The sequence below is a fragment of the Eumetopias jubatus genome, unplaced genomic scaffold (assembly GCF_037043125.1).
Source record: "Eumetopias jubatus isolate StellerSeaLion01/CBP00866 unplaced genomic scaffold, mEumJub1_p1.0 scaffold_3, whole genome shotgun sequence".
NCBI lineage: Eukaryota > Metazoa > Chordata > Mammalia > Carnivora > Otariidae > Eumetopias > Eumetopias jubatus.
Genome location: NW_028274809.1, coordinates 93,823,644 through 93,847,208, shown reverse-complemented (window position 1 = coordinate 93,847,208; position 23,565 = coordinate 93,823,644). Strand labels below are relative to the sequence as shown.

General features: G+C 37.5%; 1 protein-coding gene across 3 annotated transcripts in view; it reads right to left on the bottom strand.

Annotated features, from left to right (window-relative positions):
• ZRANB3 (zinc finger RANBP2-type containing 3) overlaps window positions 1-23,565 on the bottom strand; it is a 295,703-nt gene that overhangs the window by 21,032 nt on the left and 251,106 nt on the right. For all 3 annotated transcript variants that reach the window (XM_088021735.1, XM_028101349.2, XM_028101348.2), the window contains 2 exons: window positions 4,292-4,676; window positions 874-1,071 (listed from right to left, as the gene is read on the bottom strand). In XM_088021735.1, the coding sequence (XP_087877861.1) occupies window positions 874-1,071; window positions 4,292-4,676 (583 nt within the window). The remainder of the gene's footprint in view (window positions 1-873; window positions 1,072-4,291; window positions 4,677-23,565) is intronic.

Sequence of the window (23,565 nt, the reverse complement as noted above, 5' to 3'; positions counted from 1 at the left end):
GGCTGAGGGAAAAAGAAAGGAGAATGCCCTGAGCTCAGAAATTCTTAAATGAACGTTTCATTTTAAAACTATGAATCTGACTCTGAATTATATGTGTTTAATAGCAACTGATTTAGAAGGAAAACGTCAACTGTCCCATCTCAACAGTTTTGGTGTTGTTATAATGAGAACATCAGTCTGTGGGTTACTGTGGTCACTAACGGATTAACAAAGAAAATAACCCCAAAGTACTCACCAACTCTGGCCAGCCGGCCCATAACAATAGTGATGTGAGACATGTGGGCTGGTAAGCACCCACCATCACAGCCTGAAGTAATGAATGGAATCAACCAAAGAGTAAATAAATCCAAACACTACATGGTTGGCTCCAAGTGCAGTCATGATTCATATAGTCTTGAAATTATGTACCTTGAAAACGTTTTCTTAAAAAAAAAAAAAAAAACCCAAATCCTAAATTTAAAATAGGCGAATTAGTTGTAGCCATTTAAAAGAAATTCATGTGCAAATGATTAATGATCTGTTAAGTAGCTGTTAATAGTATGTCCATCTCACTGTTTTATCCAAAAGAACCTCCCAAATACCAAAACCACACCCTCATTCGTAGATGCGCCTGACCCGGATGAGGTTGGGCGAGCGGCCTGGGGGCAGCACAGGCAGAGCTACGTGTCAGTTCTGCTCTCTGTGTCATGTCTGAATGCCCACCGTTCTGCTCTTCCAGCCATCTGGTATTTCAGTGTGTGGTTCCAAATGTTTAGTACAAAAATGGTAATGCAAGGAACCTGGAATGGGGTAGTAGCAGCAAATCTATCAATAGTATTATCTATCTACGTGCATGGTTAGCATCTGGACACTGGAAGTGGAAACCAGACTTACCATCACCTGGCTGGGGTGTGAGTCCATCTTCTCTCTTGATTTCTGATATTTCTTCCTTGCTTTCAGCCAACGGGTTAGGTTCTGAGGGTGCAAGGACTCGTTTTTCAGAGTCAGAACTAGTCCAAGCGTTTTTGGAAGTGTCTTTCTGAGGATCACCTTTCTCATTTTCATTTTTATCCTGGGTAGAGCTGAGGCTATCTAGTTGTAGAATTATGAAAATCAAACAAACAATTTACACACAAATTTAGGTAAAATCATTATTTACTCTAAGGTCAGTTTTATTTATTTTTTTAAAAAAGATTTTATTTATTTATTTGACAGACAGAGACACAGAGAGAGAGGGAACACAAGCAGGGGGAGGGTCAGGGAGAAGCAGGCTTCCTGCTGAGCAGGGAGCCCGATGCGGGGCTTGATTCCAGGACCCTGGGATCATGACTTGAGCCAAAGGCAGATGCTTAACAACTGAGCCACCCAGGTGCCCCTAAGGTCAGTTTTTAAAAAAGTCACAGCTAGGTTTTATAAAAAGAAACACGGTCAACAATGTTTGTTCATTCTCTGGAAAGACCTGTTGGGAGTCACTAAATGCCCCATGTGCAAACGATGGGGTGCTGGACAGGCAGTGAGGAATGAGACAGACAAATCCCCGCTTCCTAGAGTTTCCATTCTAAATGTCAGACAATCACCAAGGAAACAAAAAAAATCAGAGAAAGAGAATAAAGGCCAATGAATAAAGAAAAAGAGAAATAAAATGAGAATAAAACAAGGTTTTGTAATCGGGGGACAGTGGGGAGCAAATGTCGGCAGGGCAAAGCTCTGGGTCGAGTTCCATCTGAGCTGAGGGCTGTTCGGGAATCTAGGAGTCCCAGCCCGAGGGCCTGAATTCTCAAACCCGACTGTAAATGTAAACGGAAGCCATTGAGGGTTTTAGGTAAAGGAATGGAATCATCTGAGTTTTTAAAGGCTCACTCTGGTTGCTTGTATTGAAGGGCCACAGGGAGGCTAGCTGGGAGGCCACTGAGGTCTGGGAGAGAAAATGGTAACTTCTGGTAGGATGGTAGCAGCAAGGAAGATGTGGCCAGAATCAGGATAGACTTTGAAGTTATGCCAGCAGAACCTGACAAATCAAGTGTGGGAGAACAGAAAGGAATCAAGGATGCTGCCTGCATTTCTAGCATCATGGAGGGATGATGAGGGAAGAGATTTAGGTGTTAGGTATGGTGGTGGTGAATCAAGAACTCCACCTTGGGCCATGTTCACCTTGAGGTACCCATCACACGAGCAGGTGCAGATGAGGCAGAGGCATATGGACGAGCCGCAGTTCAAGCGGGAGACAGAAGTGTGGGCCTATGAGCTGTAAGATGGCAAGTATGAACTATATGGATATTAGCAACAAAGTGCAAGAGGGGTATCTGGCTGGCTCAGTAAAGCATACGACTCTACATCTTAGGGTCATGAGTTCAAGCCCCATGTGGGGCATAGAGATTACTTAAGAAAACAAAAAACAAAACAAAGCACAAGAGAAGGGTTATTTATTGACAAATATTAGTGTTCAGTATATACTATACCAAATTGTACTGAATGTCCTGGAGACTGCATTAGCAACCTTTATAGGACTGTAATTTCATAATATTGCTCCTTTAGTTTTTTTTTTTTTAAGATTTTATTTATTTGACAGAGAGAGAGAGAGAGAGAGAAAGCACAGGCATGGGGAGTGGCAGGGAGAGGGAGAGGGGGAAACAGGCTCCCCGCTGAGCAAGAAGCCCAATGAGGGGCTCGATCCCAGGACCCTGGGATCATGACCTGAGCTGAAGGCAGATGCTTAACTGACTGAGCCACCCAGGTGCCCCTCTCCTTTAGTTTTTTGGATTCTGTTTCCTCAAAGTGTTGTATGGCAAACACTGATTGAAAATTTTGGATGAATTAGAATTAATTCTGCTTTTCAGTACTTTTGAGGGTATATCCAAATTAGGGTGGGAAATCATTATGCCAAGTACAATAATATTAATCTAACAATTATAACCTTTTATACACAGTAGTATCACTGTTACTTATATGTATTTCTGTTTAGTCAGACTTTCATAGTCACAAAAGGAGTTTTATTTTTCTTCAGGTTGCTTGAGAGTTTGCTTATTAAATCAGGGGTCTAGAAACTTTTGCTGTTGCTCTTGGTGTCACAAAGAAAAATCAGAACTACAAACCCTATTAAACTATGATTTTCATTGCTAAATCACTCAACTTATACTTAATGTGAACTGGCATTATTCTGTAGTCATGAGATATTTTATTTTTATGGTCTAGAGTAGTTGGAAATTGAATGAGATAATGCAAATTGTGAGAGATATTATATGTAATAAGCTTGTGGTTCCAATTTAGTTCACAGACAACAGGTGTCCACATTACAAATATAACCACCCAGATGGCAGACTTGTCATTTTTGTAGGAACACCCAGAATTGAAAGAGGAAAGACTCAGCTACTGATTACATTTTCTTTCAGATTAAAACTAAGACATAGGAGAACAAGAAAGGCAGGAAGGAACTGCAGTAGCAGAGCCTTTATCTTAGCTGACTGTTACTGTCACTTCTCTAAAGAGTTCACATATGATGGAAAAGGAGATGTGTAACAATTATTACAACTGATAAAATAAAATGATTTCTTCCAGCTTCTAAAAACCGTCAAGTTGGCCTTTTGAGTTGCCATGAAAATGGTCTCTAAAACTGGAAACAAAAGAAATACTAATGATATTTTTTCTTAAGACAACCTCAGTATTAATTTCAAAAACAAAACATCAGAAAATGTAATACCATGCTATAAAAACATACTCTGAGGTATGTTTATAATTTCTACTTTTAAAATAGCATGTTTTGGAAAAGAATAAACTCATAAAACAGATACCAAATTGGCTCTTAAAGGACGATCTATAGAGGAATTTTTATGATTTGTCATGCAAGAAACAGGACACAATGTATATTTTACTAGGCAAAGAAGCTACCCTGGATTATTTTGCTATTTAAACAAAAATAATCTATAATTTCTTTAAAAACAAGTATTATCTACAGGAGAAAGAAAACAGCAGGTCTATGACTATAAGGCATATTTGCTGCCATAGCAACAGAGCTTCTATTCCTGCCCACTGAATTCACATCCTGCTGGCATTAATGAGAAGTGTCCATTTGTGCCAAATTAATGCCATGTCACAGACGCTCAGGGATATACGTTCTTGACAGAACTGGGAGCTTTCCACATTCTACTGGGGGATAAATTCAGTCTTCACTATGTAAAGTTCTTACTCTAGCTTAAAAGCTAAAGTCAGTGTCGAGTCCCACTAACCCGTGCTAACAGCAGTTGCCTCTAAAAACACAGACTATGTGAAGACAACACCGCCAGCCCCCTCCAGGGCCATACTCCCATGTACTCACCAGCTCTGCCTGGAGAATTCTCACACATTTCACAACAAGGTAACACTGAGTTATTGATATAGGTGCAGAATACACACTGCCAGCCCTTTCCAGGAAGGACTGGGCTGGTTGCCTGGGCTAGAGCCAAGGTCTGCCTGAGCCGGGATGGTTTCTCCTCTGGGGCACTGCAGTGGTCATTGGTGGTGACTGACTTCACTCTTTTAGCTTCAGGTTCAACATTGCTTTCATACTCAATATGTCTTGTGGCTCTTTTTCCAGGGTCTGCTGGCACAACGGTATTTTTCTCTTGGAATATCCCTGATTCATCACAGGAGGTCACCAACTGTCTTTTCTTAGGTTTTGGTAAAAAGAATGATCGAATATCATGCTGTTTTTCTTTCTCAAACTAGGAAAAACAGTTATCAAATTAAGAAGCAATCTAATATGTTCTTCTTAAATGAAAGAGATTAACCAACTATTTTCAGTAACCATATTTCTTTATCTTTTGAATACCTTGTTGGAAATGAATTCAGTTACGCTATGACTCTTCATATATACATATATGCAGAATATCATTAACACATCTATATACTTCCTGTGTCTAACATTTTTTTTTAGCACTTACAGTATGCCAAGCACATTACATATATTAACTCATTTAATCCTCATGCCAGTTCTGTGAGACAGGTACTAGTATTCTTCCTGTATTTTAGATGAGGACACTAACGCTTTAGAGATGTTAAGTAATGTGGCTACCAAATTTACGTAATAAAATTACACTTCATCAACTCTCTGCTCTAGGGGTATATCAGGGAAAGGAGAATGGTATATTTATATATTTCGAGTCAACCAAGAACCTACAAAAATGTTTTCATGCCCAAACCATAAATACAGTATTCATAAACAATGTCTTTCAGATTACAATGTTTTCTTGACTAGGGAGTATTTTTTCAAATAGCATTAAAGCTATTAATTAGAACGGCTTCTTTAACAGACACATCTTAATAATTATCTTGCTTTCAAGAAATTTATTTCCCTTTTCTAAGAAAATCTCCATCATTATCTCATGTTTTTTGTCTTCTTTTCAACGTGTAAATCTCAACCTCCTTATTAGAGAAAGTGGAATGCATATCTCCACAAGTGATTAGCTTGTGGAAGGAAGACAAAGGAGTCATTTTTAGAGAATTCCTGTTAGGGGTACCATAGTGGATACACATTGCATTTCCAAAGATAGTCACACCAGTTCTTATCCTATTTGACCTGCTTTTCTCCCAATACGACATGACATGCCTACATTTGGAGGTGGGGTCTGTGTTCCTCTCCCTTGAACCTGGGTGAATCTTTGTAACTGTCTCAATCAGTAGAATGCAGTGAAAATGACACTGTGTGACTTGTGAAGCTAGGTCGTTGAAGATTATGTGGCTTCCACTTGGTTGCTGGCATTCTGAATCTCTTTCTCTTTATGTCTTGGGTTGCTTGTCTTTGGAGCCTTGCCACCATGTTGTGGGGAAGCCCAGGTCACAGGGAGAAACCATGTGTGGATGTCTGAGTTGACAACTCCACGTAGGTCCCTAGGTTACAGACAGCATCAACTGCTAGACATGTGAGTGAATGAGCCTTGAGATGTTTCCAGATCTCAGACTTGGGGTCTTCCATCAAAGTCCCCATTCACTGTGGCGCAAAAACACATCATCTCCACTACACCCTGATTGAATTCCTCACCCCTAGAAATCATAAGAAATAATATATGACTATTATTGTCTGAAGACCCTAAATTTGGGGGTAATTTGTTATGCAGCAATAGATAACACTAACAGACACTATGGATAATGACAGCAAAATACCATATATTGTAAAGAAATATTTTACATAATACATCTACCTGCACTTCTTAGCAGTGAGGAAGAAAAAAAAAATCACGTGCCCCCCCCCCAAAATGTACAGCTTATATTTTCTATGGCTGTTATTTACACAACTTCATGTACTATAAAAAGTTATCTGATTAGTTGTGCAAGTTACAGAATTTAGATAAAAATATAAAGAAGGAAATTATTAACCATGAGACAAGATTTTTAAAACAAGGCACAAGGGAAATCTAAGAAAAGGGTGAAGAGGGGTGCCTGGGTGGCTCAGATGGTTAAGCGTCTGCCTTCAGCTAAGTCATGATCCCAGGGTCCTGGGATCGAGTCCCATACTGGGCTCCCTGCTAGGCGGGGAGCCTGCTTCTCCCTCTGCCTCTGCCTCTCTCTCTCTCTCTCTCTCTCTGACTCTCATGAATAAATAAACATTAAAAAAAAAGGGTGAAGAAAAGCAGAGAGATTAGCAGACTAACAGTTTGGTGTTTAAAAAAGTAACAAAGCAAAAAAGATAGTTAAACATTTAAAGAAAATGTTCTATTCCATATAATAGGACAGCCAAGAGGGCTTTCAGAATTTTTAAAATACTAGCAAATGTTCGGCAAACATGAACAAATTCTATCAGCTATTTCTAGTTAAAGCATGACCTTCTGAGTCCTTCCATGTCTGGAAATGAACTGATTTTGTTTCTAACCCTTAGTCAGTAGTTTCATGGGGTGTACAATTCTTTTCAAGTCTTTAAAGACATTGCTCTGCTTCTTCCAACACCTGATGATGCTGACGATGTTCCTTCATAGGTTGCACTTTTCCTTTGTTTTAGAGGCTTTCAAGACCTCTTTATCACTGGTGCTCTGAAATTTCACAATAATCTGTCTTTCTATATCTGTGTCATTTATATCTATGCCTTATGCTCAGCACCCAGGATACCTTAATTTTGAATGGTACTCAGTAGCGTTAGCTCCTGGAAATTTCCATTATTCTTTGATAGCTTCTTCCCCTTTTCTTTTTTTTTCTGGAATTACTGTTAGCAGAACGTTGGAACTAGACATAATGTCTTACCTTTTATTGTCACATTTTCCTTTTTTTCTTTTTACTCTCTAAATTCTTAGTTTTTCTCTCATTTATCTTGCAACCCTGACTACAGAATTTTTTATTTTGACAGCTGTGTTTTTTTTTAAAGATTTTATTTATTTATTTTAGAGAGAGAGAGCACAGAGGGAGAGTGAGAGGGAGAAGCAGACTCCCCGCTGAGCAGGGAGCCCGATGTGGGGCTTGTTCCCAGGACCCTGGGATCAGGACCTGAGTTGAAGGCAGACGTTTAACCAACTGAGCCACCCAGGCGCCCCTTTACAGCCATATTTTTAACATCTAAAAGTTCCTTTTTGTTTCCTGTTCCTTTTTCATAGTAGTCTGATTTTATTTATATTTGCAATATCATCTTAAATGTGAGGCTACTAATTTGAGTTTTTAAAATGTTATCTTTAGGGTTAATTTTTCTATTAGCTTATTTTTGCTCCCCTTTTTCATGCTACAGATTTCCTCCCCAAATAGCCAATGACCTTATTTGTCCCTGCATGCATATGAATGAAAGAATAGAAGGGTAGCCTGGGAATGTGGGACACATGGGGCTTATCACCATGAAGTTCTAAAAGAACATACTGGGTGTTGTACACAACTAATGAATCATTGAACACTACATTAAAAACTAAAGATGTACTATATGTTGGCTAATTGAACTTAATAAAAAATAAAAACATGGCACCTGGGTAGCTTGGTCGGTTAAGCATCTGCCTTCAGCTCAGGTCATGATCCCAGGGTCCTGGGATCGAGCCCCGCATCGGGCTCCCTGCTCCACGGAGGGCCTGATTCTCTCTCTCCCTCTGCCTGCTGCTCTGCCTACTTGTGCTCTCTCACTATCTCTGTCAAATAAATAAATAAAATCTTTAAAAAATAAATAAAAACATAAAAAATAAAAGGATGTAATGATTGACTGCAAGGGGTGAGGTAGATGGAGGGGCCCAGAGTGACCTCAAACTCCTACATTTCTGACTTGTAACACTGTAGGAATGATGTTTTCCTGTAATAGGGAATATAGGAAAATAACTGGGCTCATAAAAAGACAAAAAGAGGATAAGGAAATAAGTTCACTTTTAGACACGTGGGAAGACTGATGGGTACCAGGGTGGAGAGTTCCAGGAAGCAGATCTGGAGTTCAAGAGAAAGAAACACCTAGATTCACACATCTGGGAACCACTAACAGAGAGAGGTGGTTAAAGGTATAGGACTTGATGTCATGACACATGGAGGGAGAGTGTAGTGAGAAAAGGTCAAAGTCAAGGACAGAAAGCATAGAAACAGCATTAAGGGTGGAACGAGGAAGAGATATTAAGCAAAGAAACACACAAGCAATAGTAAGAAAGGGAAAAAAATCAGGAGAGTGGTAGCTTTATTGGATATGTGTGTGTGTTTTGGTTTTCCACTCATATTAGGTGCTCATTGGGCACTTTAAAACAGAAAAACCCATGTCCTTCAGTTCTGGGAAATTTTCATATATTATGTTTTCTTCCTCTGTTTTCTCTGTCTTCTCTTTCTGGAGTTCCTATTAAGCAAAAAGCTTCTGGATTGATCATTTGATTTTCTTCAACTTTTCTCATACTTTCTGATTGCTATTTGTTCTTCTTTCTTGGTGAGTTCATTACTTCTGTCCCATCCTTGTTGAATTACTATTTTCTGATATGACAGGTCCAATTCCTATGAGCTTCACTTGTCTGATTTCCTCTCCTTGTTCTGTTTCATGGGCACAGTATTTTCTTTCACTTCTTTATGGACATTAGTAATAGTTTTGGTGTTTCCTTTTAACATCTTCTCCATTGTCTCTGCTTCTTCTGATCCCTTTCTTGGCTTACATGCTTGTTTTAGTCTCTGCTTTTCCAGCGAAAGGCTTTCCTCCAGGCCTCGCGGCCTTTACTGTCCATTCATATTTAAGAATGAGACTTAATAAGCATTAAGAGTAAAATGCAATGGCAAGTTTCATGTGGGGGACTTCACTGAGGTGACCAGTGACTGTCAGAGAAACCCTGTCAGTGTCCCTAGGCTTTTCGTGGTCTGGTCTGGTTCTCCAGAAAGGAGTCCTTCAGTCTCCTTCCTGAAGGGTACAATGCTGGCTACCAGTAATCTGGGAGCTGATTAGGAGAAGGGTGCTAAGGATTCTATCATTAATTAAGGAGTTTTGCACATAATATGCTTGTTTTCAATTTACTGCCTTCCCCCTCTCTCAAGTGGCTCTCTTCCTAGATACGTTTTGAAATACATTTTTTAAAGAATGTATACACCTGACATGGGTCTTGAACTCCCAATCCTGTGACTAAGAGTTGCACGCTCCACTGACTGAGCCAGCTAGGCATCACTGAAACATATTTTTTAAAAGGAGAAAATAAAACAGTTAAATAAATAAAATATAAAAAATAGGAAACATAAAACACAAAAAATAAAATGAATAAAATATATAATAACAGGCCACTCTCTCATGAAATAATGTTTAGATAGTATCAGAATCTTTTGTCCCATTCTACCTTGTAAGGAATTTATTTCTGTAAAAACATTTTAATCTATCTTCCCACCAAAAAAAAAAAATAGTTTTAGATTTGTTTATAAGAAAGCAACCCTCCCAACAACACAAAAACCTAAGAAATCTTTAAAAAAAAAAGTATTCTCAGGGCCTTAAAACATCAGCTTTTACAGTTGATCTCTTTAATTAAGATATTTAATTAAGGGCGCCCGGGTGGCTCAGTTGGTTAAGCGACTGCCTTCGGCTCGGGTCATGATCCTGGAGTCCCTGGATCGAGTCTCGCATCGAGTCCCGCATTGGGTTTCCTGCTCAGCAGGGAGTCTGCTTCTCCCTCTGACCCTCCCCCCTCTCATGTGCTCTCTCTCTCTCTCATTCTGTCTCAAATAAATAAATAAAATCTTTAAAAAAAGATATTTAATTAAGCTGTTTTTAAATGAACATCTTTCACTATTTAAGTAATGACTAATTTTGGAAATTAACATTTGAGAAATTCTCGTTACATGCCAGAGGCAAGTCACAGTTAAGGTTAGCAGTGACTGACAGTAATCGGAAATTGATGGCTACCTCTGCCGCTTTGAGGGCTAACTTATCATACTTGAGAGTAATCAGTATAGGTGTTATTTTGAAACATCAGCTGCTTGGGTTATAATAAATTGAGACTTGAGTGCGTAAAACCCAGAAAAGGAGTGTGTGGGTGTAAAGGGAATCATTTTACATAATTTTGGGAACCAAAGGATCCTCTTAGAGTATAATTTTAGAAAAAAGAGAGGGCAAGATTAATTAGTAGCAATGACTTTAGTTAATGTTATGATGGCTACACTGGACAATGGTGAATGTGGCTATAGGTAGTGAACTTAGCAACGTGGCCATGGGGCTGCCAGAAGCTGTAAGGCCCAACAGAAATGAAGGCTTCCTCTGGGGTAATCAATTACAAGCCTGATATACATTAATAGTTATGTTTTCTGAGTGTAGCCTCTGAACAATCAGGCAAGAGGGTGGTTGATGAGGTTTCTTTGCTACTTGGCAGCTAGGGAGTGATAGAAACACATGTGGAAAAATCTCTATGACACATCCTAACGATAATCATACATGTTGGCTGGGAACAGATAAAGGCTGCAGGTTTACTGAATAGGCGTTCTTAGCGTGGGACCCGTGGGCCTTTCACAAGACCTAGGATGGCCCGCCTGTGAGCCTGAGAAACCCCTGAAATGGGCTATAAAATGTCTGTATTCTATGTACATTTTTGGAGAGCTTTACCCTCTCCATGGTCTCAGAGGGATTCAGGACCAACAAAGGTTAAGAGCCACTGGACTAGAATAAAATATCTGAATACGCGCCTGTGGTTGGAGGAGCTCCGTTTCTTGCCTTCACTGTCTATAAGTAAAGACAGAGTGAAAGTTCCTATGTGAGTGTACATATGGGTGGTGAATGAACTCTTTTTAAGGAGATACAAAGAAATAAATTCCCCTACATACTTAATGAGAATCCCTCTAGCTGTTCTCAAATAATAATTTAAAAAAACGGAGTAATATCAAAACAGAATACTTGTGTGCAGGCATGAAACACGCTCACTTGGCTCATCTGTCACGGTAACTGGACTCTGAACAGCTTTTCAGGAGAGAGCAAACGACATGCGAGTGCCCACATGGCCAGAGAGAAGGAAGCTACTGATGAGGTGAGCGGAGGAGAGTACAGGAACCGTGAGGGCTGAGAGAGCAGACAATTCTGTGCTGACAGGACTCACAGCTGTAATGTCAGGCCGGTCAACTCAAAACAAAACACACTATCTTTGATGTTTGGAGACAGGGACACATGCCCATCAGCTCCTCATGAAGACTACAGCAGGTTCCTGGGATATGTCTGATTAATGAAAGAAGGTAGTGATCTTTAACAAGATTTGTAGACACAGATACTAAACATGAATGCAAAACTTCTATATCTGTGAGATGCTTCTAATTACTTCTCTTTTGTCCTTTTTAAAATTAATCTTTTATAAAGTGAATGTGGACACTGATTAAAGTATCCGAGAAAAAGGCAGTAGGAAATAACCGTAAACAAAATGCTTCCTAAATAAACATGTTTTCTAAAAATATTCGGTATATTAATAAGACTCCCTACAGGAGCAAGCTTTATTGGTCTTACCAGAATAGACCAGAATCCTCAAGTTATAATAGCCACATTGATAGTTAAATACTCACTACCCACCCTGTTCTGGCAGGTCTGTATTAGGAAAATTACCAGCCTTATTAATGTTATCAGCATTTCTCAGTGGTAAAGATAAACAGGAACACAGGAAGACAAAATATTTTTTATGGCCTAGGAAAGCTTTGTTACTTAAATAGCACAATTAAGCTAAAAAGGTTTTTTTTTTTTATCTTTTGTGACTACATTCTTGCATTTAGAAGAGATTTACTAGCAAATTATTGACAAATATCCTAACTCATCATGACTGTCCTTGTAAAGAAAGAACTATATTAAGTGACCCCTTTAATACGTGATAAGTAAAGAACTTAAATGTAGGTGTTTGTAAGTAGGAGGAATGATCTAAGCTTATAGTAATTTTTATCACAAGGCTTTGGGAAAAATATAGTTAAGTCAACATGCCCATGTCATAAGATGTGGAAAATAGAAGATACTCCTCTCTTTGGTTATATAGCTGACACTCAGTTATTGTGTTCCTGACTTTTGTTCAATATTGCTTTTGAAAAACAAAAGAAAAAATCCTGCTTTCAGTGAGAATTGCTGGGAATAAAAACTACAAAATGCTCAAGGTAGCAAAATGTGTGTTTTTATCTGAAAGGTTCAGGGACCTAATATAGTTGCTCTGTTTTGCACCATGGTAAACTCCTGCTCTTTAGAGATGAATTTCTTGGCCATGATGACAGGATTAAAAGTCAGTCAGTTATGAGAACTGAAGGAGAGGAAAAGGAAATCTTGTAAAACTCATAAAAAACAAGAAAGCACTTCAAAGCCTGGTGCTATTCCCGCGCAGCTCATACCACCACCAAAAGCACCCATGTCGGGTCTCATAGACTTTGATCAAAGGGCAGCTCTGGTAGGAATCATTACTGTCTCATGTCATCCGTCTCCAGTTCTTAAAAGAATTAACAAAACCGCTCTGATACAAATGGGTGACTGATCCTGAACGGCAGACGAATGATGCCCAGAAGTGGAACTAAAGAGCCTTCACTAACATTTGTAAACAAGCCAGAGGATACAGAAAGACAAAAATACCGTTTTAATCATCTAAGTAAAAAAATGAATTTCAGTTCTCCTAAAAGGGGACTTTTTCAGATTTTGTAAAACGGTCCATTCTCATGTAGTTAAATAAAATTTTGACAGTGATCCTCTCTTAGGCACAATATATTTTCCTCTGTGGGCATAAAGAAAACAAAGCAAACAATATAAAACAACACTGGTTTAAAAAAAAAAGGTGGAAAAAAGGAAAATGTTTTAATTTATCTTTAAAGATGACATCAAAAGCAGTGCAAGCAAATGTCTTTGGGAAGGGCCATCTCTTCCAATAAGGATAATTAGAATGTACAGCAAAACTCTGTATAACACACAGGTCACTAGAATGTGACTTGGAAGAATGTGACTGGAATATCACCTACTCACATGCCTCTGGTTATGGCATCTCCCCTCTCCTCCTCCTGCACAGGCCGCTATTAGACAGAATTCCTCCCAGGCCCCACTATGTTGATCCTACCTCTGCAATGTCTGGAATTTTTCTGTTCCTATTACCACTACTACTGTTAGAGCTCAGGGTGGCAATAAATTCCATCTGGGAATGCCTGACAAAGCAGCCTTCTATATTGTCATAGCCCTAAGAATAAAAACGAACTCACTTTATTAAGAGACCTGTACGTGTCTAATATTACAAGTAAAATTTTGGTAAAAGGTGTATTACAGAAACCAGCTAAAACCCAAGGTCATAATGGGACTTCCTACTCCTCAGCCCGAATCTAGACAGTAGGGCCTGCCAGGGAGACACAAGTGCAAGACAGATATGCCTCTGGGGGAGCTCAGTAACTTATTAGTCCTCAAGTGTGGCCCAGCCAAGTTCTCAGGCTCTGAAAAATCATCTCTCAGGGATAGGGGGAGAAAACCCTGAGACAGAGTAGAGACAGAATATCTCTTTACCATAGGTTAAAATGAGATGGGAGGGATGGCAGACATAATCCCCTCCCCAAATACCACTGCCTCCAAGAACCTCTGTCCCTTCTTCCCATTCATTTCCCACATTGCTACTAGGATCATCTTTTGAAAACAGAAATCTGATCATGTCATTCATCCGCTTAAAAGCCTCTGATGACTGACACTACATTATTTTCACGATAAATCCAACTTCTTGGCATTACACGTGTGGCCTCCTCTCCATCTGATCGGGGCCAAAGTTTTGGGGTTCTTCCCATTTGAACTGTGTCTTGTGTGCCCTATGCTCATACATGCACATGGAATTCCCATTCCCAGAACAAGTGATAACTGCTCTTATCACTGTGCTTTGAGGCATGCTTTTGGCGTTCCAGAGGGCTGGCTGAACTAGCACCCACTCCCTTTGAACTCATCCTTCATAATCCAGCTCGGGTGTTTCCAAAGGGCAACTTTCCCCCAAGCCCACGTTGTTTATTTGTTCTGTCCTGTAAACCAGAGCCTGGTTTACATATCTCTATTTTGACATGCATTGTATCTCATTAAAATGATTTAATTACAGTCGTCTCTTCCAATTAAAGAGTAAGTTGCAAAGGAATGTTAGCTGTTTTATCTTTGCACCTAGCATATAGTCTTTTAAAATTAATTGCTTTATTGAGATACAATCTATTTATATACCATAAAATTCACTCTTTTAAAGTGTCTAATTCAGTGATTTTTAGTGTATTCAGAATTATGCAACCATCACCACTGTTTAATTGTAAAACATTTTCATCACCTTCAAAAAGAAACCCCATACCAGTTAAGCAGTCACTCCCCATCTCTCCCTCCTCCAAACCTCTTATAGCCACTAATCTACCTCATTTCCCAATGGATTTGCCTATTTTAGCCAATTCATATAAATGGAACCAGACAATATGTGGCCTTTTATGTCTGGCTTATTTAACTTAGCATAAGGTTTTCAGGATTCCTCTATGTTGTAGCATGTGTCAGAACTTCATTCCTTTTTATGGCTAAATAATATTCTGATGTGTGACTATACCACATTTGGTTTATCCGGATATTCATCAACTGATGGATGTTTGGACTGTGACGTTAATGCACAAGTTTTTATGTGGACATATATTTTGAATTCCCTTGAAAGTGAATCTGCTGGATCATATGGTAATTCTATGTTTAACATTGTAAGGAACCACCAGACTGTTTTTCAAATGGCTGTATCATTTTATATGCCTATAGCAATGTATGAGTGTTCCAATTTTGCTATATCTTTGCCAATACATGTTGTCTTTTTTAATTTTAGACATCCTAGTAGGTGTGAAGTGGAATCTAATTGTGGTTTTAATATAACCTTAATATATGTTTATGTAATGGATGATCTTTAAATGCTCTATACATAATACACATCACATAACTAATACACATCGCATCACTCTGACTAAATCAAATTGAAGTGTTTCAATGTTCTATTCATTCCACAGATAACTGAGGGCCCTCAGTGTGCTAACTCTAATGCATCTGGTATAGTCTGGCAAGGTCATGAAGGCAGACTGTGGAAAAGAAAGGCCTGAGTTCAATCCCAGCTCTGCCACTTATTGGCTGCATGACCTTAGGTAGATCATTTAACCTTTCTGAGCTTTCATGGGTCCTGGTAATAGTATCTGCCTCTTGGTGTAGCTATGAAGGTTAAATAAAATTATGTGTTTTAAGGGCTTAGCACAGTGGCTGCATGGAATAGGCACTCAATACATGTTAATTATTACTGCTGAGTGAATTATTACTGAGTGAATTGAAGTAATAAAGACAAATAAAGACAAATGCCTAATAACAGCACTATGGGATGTAAGCCATGACAGAGATATTTATATGTTTCTGTCCATGACAATGAGGTTACCCTCTTGTTCTTATTATTAGGCTATTATGCAGACTAATCATACAATGTTTACAGAGTGGTTTGAATTCTAAAATATATATAAATAAATATTCTAATTTAAGATGTGTTTGTGTCAAGAAACCAGTATATTCACATATTCAAAAACAAGAGATTTTGGGTAAGAAAAATTTAGACTTTATGAATGCCACAGCTCCTATGGTCAACTTTATTTTGCTGTTACCATTTTTTCAACTAGACACTATGTGGAAAACAAGGTTATTTTTAATTTGCATGAGATAATTTCTTATTGCCCTCCTTAGCCCACAATAAAACAAACATTTCATACAATGTTGGTATTTAATAAAAAATGCAAGGTTTGTTTTTGAATTTTGAGGACATATTTTTAAATTTCATAATTGTGCTAAAGAAACTTCCTTCCTAACTATACACAATATTTTTTGCAGTAAACCAGCAACCATCCTACATATTATTAATGCAAGTATGAGTGTTTAAAATACAAATCTGCTTTGGGTTAAGGATGTTTGAGGCTTTGAGGACAGCAGACCAGGGGACTTGAGGATGGGTATGCTAGAGAAAAGACAGTGGTGTGAGCCAGGTCAAAGATGCAAGTACTAAGGCAGGGTAAGAAAGGTAGGCAACCAGTTAGAGTCTAATGAGGAGAAAGTAAAACTGTGAGACATTGAATTATGAGCCCACAAAATGAAAATAACTGGTAAGGTAAAACACAGATCTCAAAATCAGAGACTGAATTTGGGATCTGGAGACCTGTTCCAAAATGGAAAGAGAACTACTGTTTGAAATAACAAAATGGAAGCAGCTCTGGCCTCCTGAGACTTGAAGAGAAACCAAGCAGAAAGACCTGCCCTAGGCAGGAGTTGGACTTGTTATCCATACTAAATTAGAGTTCCTTCTTTTGCTCACCTATGAATCACTAATGTACCAAGTTTCTCTTTGGATACTTTATGGTGTACATAAAATAGATGAAAGGGACCTCAGAAGTCATCCAGTGATCTAGGGACTCAAATGGCTGGATTATGATGTTACTGTTTATCCATGAAGGGCCAAAAGAGAAAAGGGCTCTGTAGAGGTTAAGAGAAGGGCCCAATCCCACAGCTATTGCTAAAGAAAGTGATACCCCTCAGATGGAGCATAAATGAAAATCACAGAGAGGGGAAGCCTTCCTATTGGAATACTCCACTCCCAATGCAGGGCTCGATCCCAGGACCCTGGGCCCTGGGCCCATGATCTGAGCCAAAGGCAGACGCTTAATGACTGAACCACCCAGGCACCCCCCAAAAAGTTGTTTTCTTGAAAAAGTATACAAAATTGACAAACCTCTAGCTAGACTCAAGAAAAAGAGAGGGCTCACACAAAATTGGAAATGAGAGGAGAAGTCATAACTGTTACCAGAGAAATACAAATGATCAAAAGAGACTATTATGAATAATTATAGGCCAACAACTTGTACAACCTAAAAGAAGTGGATAAATTCCTAGAAACATACAATCTTCTAAGATTGAACCATGAAGAAATAGAAAATCTGAGTAGACATACGACTAATAATGAATTGATTGAATCAGAAATTATAAAATTCCCAACAAACTAAAGTCCAGGAAGAGATGGCTTCACTGGTGAATTCTACCAAACATTTAAGGAGATTTAATAACATACTTGTCAAACTCTTCCAAAAACTAAAGAGAAGGAAATGCTCCCAAATTCATTTTATGAGGCCAGCATTACCCTGATACTAAAACCAGACAAGTACACCACAGAAAAAGAAAATTACAGGCCAATATCCCTAAAGATCATAGATGCAAAAATCCTCATTAAGATATTAGCAAAGAGAATTCAATAATACATTAAAAGGATGATACATCATGATCAAGTAGGATTTATTCCAGGGATGCAGGAATGGTTCAACACCCACAAATTAATAACTATGCTACATTAACAAACCAAATGATAAAAATAATCTCAATAAATGTAGAAAAAAGCATTGGACAAAATCTAATATTCATTTATGATAAAATCTCTCAAAAAGGGAAATTACCTCAATTTAATAAAGGCCATATATGAAAAACCCACAGTTAACATCATACTCAGTGGGGAAAAGTTGAAAAAGTTCTTCCTCTTCAGAGTAGGAACAAGACAAGAATGCCTACTCTCGCCACTTTTATTCAACATAGTATTATAATTCCCAGCTGCAGCCATCAGACAAGAAAAGTCATCTAAATCACAAAGGAAGAAATAAAATTGTCACAATTTGTAGATGACATGATACTATACACATAAAGCCCTAGACTCCATCAAAAAATGGTTAGAACTAATAAATGAATTCAGTAAAGGAGAATACAAAATTAATATACATAAACATTGCATTTCTGTCCATTACTAATGAACTATCAGAAAGAAATAAGAAAAAAAATTCCATTTACAATTGCATCAAATAGAATAAAATACCTATGAATAAACTTATCCATGGTCAGGAAGGCCTGTATACTGAAAACTAATAAGACACTAATGAAAGAAATTGAAGAAGATACAAATAAATTGGAAGGTATTCTGTGCTCATGGGTTGAAAGATTAATAATATCAAAAGCAATCTAGAGGTCTAATGCATCCATATCAAATCCCACTGGCATTTTTCATGGAACCAGAACAAATAATCCTAAAATTTGCATGGGACCACAAAAGACCTCACATAACTAAAGCAATCTTGAGATAGAAGAACAAAGGTGGAGGTAGCAGGCACCCTAATTTCAAACTATAGTATAAAGCTATAGTAATCAAGACAGTATGGTATTGGCATAAAAACAGACACATAGATCAGTGGAATAGAGAGCACAGATAAAAACCCACACATCTATGGTCAACTAATTTACGACAAAAAAGCTAAGTCCATACTATGAGGAGAGAACAGTTATCTTCAATAAATGGTGTTAGGAAAACTGCACAACCACATATGAAAGAATGAAACTAGACTACTATCTTACACCATGCACAAAAATTAACTCAAAATCGATTAAAGAGTTGAATGTAAGACCTGAAACCATAAAACTATAAGAAAACATAAGCAGTAAGCTCCTTGACATCGGTCATGGAGCTGAATTTTTGGGTCTGACTCCAAAGCAGAAGCAACAAAAGCAAAAATAAATAAGTGGGGCTATATCAAACTGAAAAGCTTTTGCACAGTGAAGGAAACCATCAACAAAATAAAAAGGCAACCTACTAAATAGGAGAATATATCTGTAAATCATATATCTGATAAGGGGTTAATATCAGAAATATACACAGAACTTAAACAATCAATAGCAGAAAAACAATATATTAATTAAAAAATGGGCAGAAAATTTAGAGATACTTTTCCCAAAGAAGACATACAGATGAAGAAAAATAAAAAAGAGATATAGATGGCCAAGAGGCACATAACAAGATGTTCAATATCACTAATTATCAGGGAAATACAAATCAAAATCACAATGAGATATCACCTCACACCAGTTAGAATGGCTATTATTAAAAAGATAAGAAACAAAAAGTGTTGGTGAGGATGTGGAAAAAAGGGAACAATGTATACTGTTGGTGGGAATGTAAACTGGTGGAGCTACTATGGAAAACAGTATGGAGAGTACTAAAAAAAATTAAAATAGAACTATCATATGATTCAACTATTCCACTTCTGGGCATTTATCCAAAGAAACAAAAACACTAATTCAAGAAGATATATTGCACCCCTATACTCATTGCAACATTATTTACAATAGCCAAGATAAGGAAGCAATGATGAATGAATGTATAAAGAAAATGTATTGTATATATCTATTCACTGACACTCCCCAGCTATAAAAAAGGAATTGTTGCCATTTGCAACATGAATGGACCTTGAAGGTATTATGCTAAGTGAAAAAACTGGGCAGAGAAAGACAAATACCATATGATTTCACTTATGAGTGGAGTCTAAAAAACCAAATCAAACTAAACCAAACCAAGCTCATAGATACAGAGAACATAGTGGTAGTTATTAGAGGGGAAGGGAGTTGGGACTTGGCTGAAATGGGTAAAGGGGGTTAACTGTGAGTTACCTAGACTTACTGTGGAAATCACTTTGTAGTGTATACAAAAATAGAACTATTATGTTTTACACCTGAAACAATGTTATTTACCAATTTTACCTCAGTAAAAAATAAAATAAATATTTGCTATTAAAAAAATGGACATGCATTGAAATAGCTGTGCAAGGTAATACTGAACTGTGAAAGAAAAACACCTGATTCATAAAAGAAAGATTTGGTAAAGGTGATTGGGTGATTTTAAAGAAACTTTGTACACAGATACATGTTCTTCTTCAGATACACTTAAAAACAATAAACATGCATACTCATGGGGAGATGCATTTCAAATTCTTTTTTTTAAAAAATATTTTATTTATTTATTTGACAGAGAAAGACACAGCGAGAGAGGGAACACAAGCAGGGGGAGTGGGAGAGGGAGAAGCAGGCTTCCCGTGGAGCAGGGAGCCCGATGTGGGGCTCTATCCCAGGACTCTGGGATCATGACCTGAGCCGAAGGCAGATGCTTAATGACTGAGCCACCCAGGCGCCCCGCATTTCAAATTCTTAATACTTTCCTAAAAATGAACCCTTAAACATAATTCAATAATTAGAAAGTTTTAGAGAACAAACAGCTACAAATCATAATTTTAGTTATGTATTTTTAAAATACCTAGGATCTTAAATACCTATTGATTTTTTTATAGACCAAAATTATAAACACCACCAAAAGGAAAGTAGTTTTTTATTTTATTTTTTTAAGATTTTATTTATGTATTAGAGAGAGAGAGAGAGCACGAGAGAAGGAACACAAGCCGGGGGAGTGGGAGAGAGAGAAGCAGGCTTCCCGTTGAGCAGGGAGCCCGATGTGGGGCTCGATCCCAGGATCCTGGGATCATGACCTGAGCTGAAGGCAGACGCTTAACCAACTGAGCCACCTAGATGCCCCAGGAAAGTAGTTTGTTAAACAAAAGAAAAAAGTCTTAGAAGTAATCTCTCTATTTCTTTTTTTTTTTTTAGCAATATTTGACAGAATGGCATTCTAGTATCCTAAAAAAAAAGTACTAGCTCTAAAAAAGATACCTAAAAAATTTAGTAAGATTTCACATAAAAAACATTGTTTCTTCCTATGGAACTAAACTTTGCAGACTTTAATTTTATTCCTATAATATATGATCAATTCTTTCAAAAATTAAAATTAAACCCCCCTATATGGAATGAATAAGTCACAAGAATAAAAGGCACAGCATAAAGAATATAGTCAATGATACTATAATAGAAATGCATGGGGACAGATAGTAGCTACACTTGTGGAGAACATAGCATAATGCATAAAGTTTTCAAATCACTGTTTTGCACACCTAAAGCTGTATTTTGTACACCTCTAACACTGTGTCAACTACACTCAAATTAAAAAAAAAATAGAAACTCCCCCTCTCACACCATATTGCACCAAAAGGGTTAGGGGAAAAAAACCCCAGACAGTCTGAATGACTATAAGCTTTTCTATTGTATAATTTCTTATTCAGTTATATATGGCCCCTGAGAGTATTTGTTATTATACAGAGACATACCCACCATTCAAAATTTACAAATACTAATACTGTAAGGTTTACTTCCTATTCTTTTTTAAAATAAAATAGTTCTGCTGAAGTTGCCATTACATTTTTTACTCTTCCCCAGACTGATTCTCCTTCTTCCAGATAAAATCAATATTACAAGTTTAATATGTGTTCTTCCAATCTATGTTTATATATTTGATTAAATATACATATATATTCATAAAATACCTAATATTATTTGTGTGTATGTGCTATGCATTTTAAAAATAACATTATGCTTTCAAAATCTGATCATGTTAAAACATATAAATCTAATTTATTCATGTTAACTTCTAAATGGTATCTTATGACTATTTTTAAAATTTTTTTATTTTTTAAGATTTTATTTATTTATTTGAGAGAGAGCACGAGCATAAGCAGAGGGCAGAGGGAGAAGCAGGCTCCCCACTGAGCAGGGAGCCCGACGCAGGGCTGGATCCCAGGACCCCAGGATCATGACCTGAGCTGAAGGCAGACGCTTAACCAACTGAGCCACCCAGGTGCCCTTCTTAAGACAATTTAAGTAGTCCATCTCCTACTGATGAGTATTTTGGTTGTTTACAATCTCTGGCATTCCAGAAACTGATTCAATAAACATCCTTGTACATGTATCCTTATACCCATGGGTAAGAATATATTCCTAGAAATGGAACGGTTTGGTTGGAAGGCATTTCTCACTTTACCAGATATTGCCTAACTGCTCTTCAAAGGAGTTACAACAATTTATACTCCTACCCAGCAGTATATGAGAGTTTGGTATATGAAATGCTCCTGACATTTTTGGTATGTCAAGTATTTTCATTGTTGCCAACCTAGTAGGTCTAAAATATGGTATTAGTGTAGTTATTTTACAAGTATTTTGCATGTATGGAAGGACAGAGCCACTGAGCAAATACGATGATGATGTCAGGAACCAGAGTTCTTACTGTTGGATATGGGAAACATAAGTACTTATTTTTGCATAGATATAAGGAGAAGGTGAAAAAGAACCTGGTGGTGCTGGATTTGAACTGCAGTATTAGAGTGAGCTTACGAACTAAAAATGCACACATATACACATATATACATATTAACTTATCCATGCAAAAATGTATATGTGTATAAATCACTCTATACACTGAAAATAGCTCAGAAGTAATGATATCCAGAGCAATAAAAAAAAAAAAAAAATCCTGATTTCTAAGTATCATTCTCCAGTTAAAGGAATCAGGACTCCTTAAAGAAATGTCTGGTTCCAGGTCTGGGGCAAAGAAAACACAAGGTCAATCTCAAATTGTTTGTCAGAAAGCTAAAAAGCACTCAGCAATGTAGGGACTTGCTTTAAAAAAAGAAAGAAAGAAAAGAAGAAAAGGTGCCTCCATAAGCCAGATCTTAAGAAAAAAAAGTGAAGAATTATAATACACTAATTTAGTAACAGAATCCCCAAGTTCTAGTGATATTTTTTTTAAATAAGGAAAAATAAAGTTCATCTTTACAGAAAAATGCCAGCTAATAAATATAGAAGCAAAGATAGAATTAGAAAAACCACTATTTTAGAACTGATTCAGACAAAGATCAGAGTGAATGTTAAGTCCATTGGATGAAAAGTTTTGGACACAGGACAGGCACAGAATCTCAAAGTACCACACCACAGATTACTTAATAATTGTCAAGGGAAAAATGTGCCTTTACAGTTTGCCTTATTTTGGTGAGGAAGAGCTTCCTTTCATGCTTCTTGGCTATTCAGGTATCCTCTAATGTTCACATTCTTGGCCTATTTTTCTGTTGGCTTGTTTGTATTTTACTAATTAAATTGTATAAATTCTTATATACTTTGGACATTGTAATGCCAATATCTTTAGAGAGTCTGTGACCTGTCTGTGTTACACTTTGTGGTAAATTTAATACATTTTCCCCTGTCCTCTGGATCGTACATACAGCCATCTACATTTTCTTCTGAAGGCTGGATTCTATTGAGCTTGCTTTTCTAAGGAGAACAGTGAACACTGGCATTAACTGTTGGAAGATACAAGCCACTGGTGCAGCCTCCTTGCAATGTCATCTGGTGGCTCTAAGAGGTTTTCCAGCTTTGTGTGGAAGCTCCTTTTAACAGCACAAACAATTAAAATTGGCTATTTAAAAAATATATGATAAAGTTATAGTTTTAGGATGTTAAAAAATTAAAAAAAGAATTTG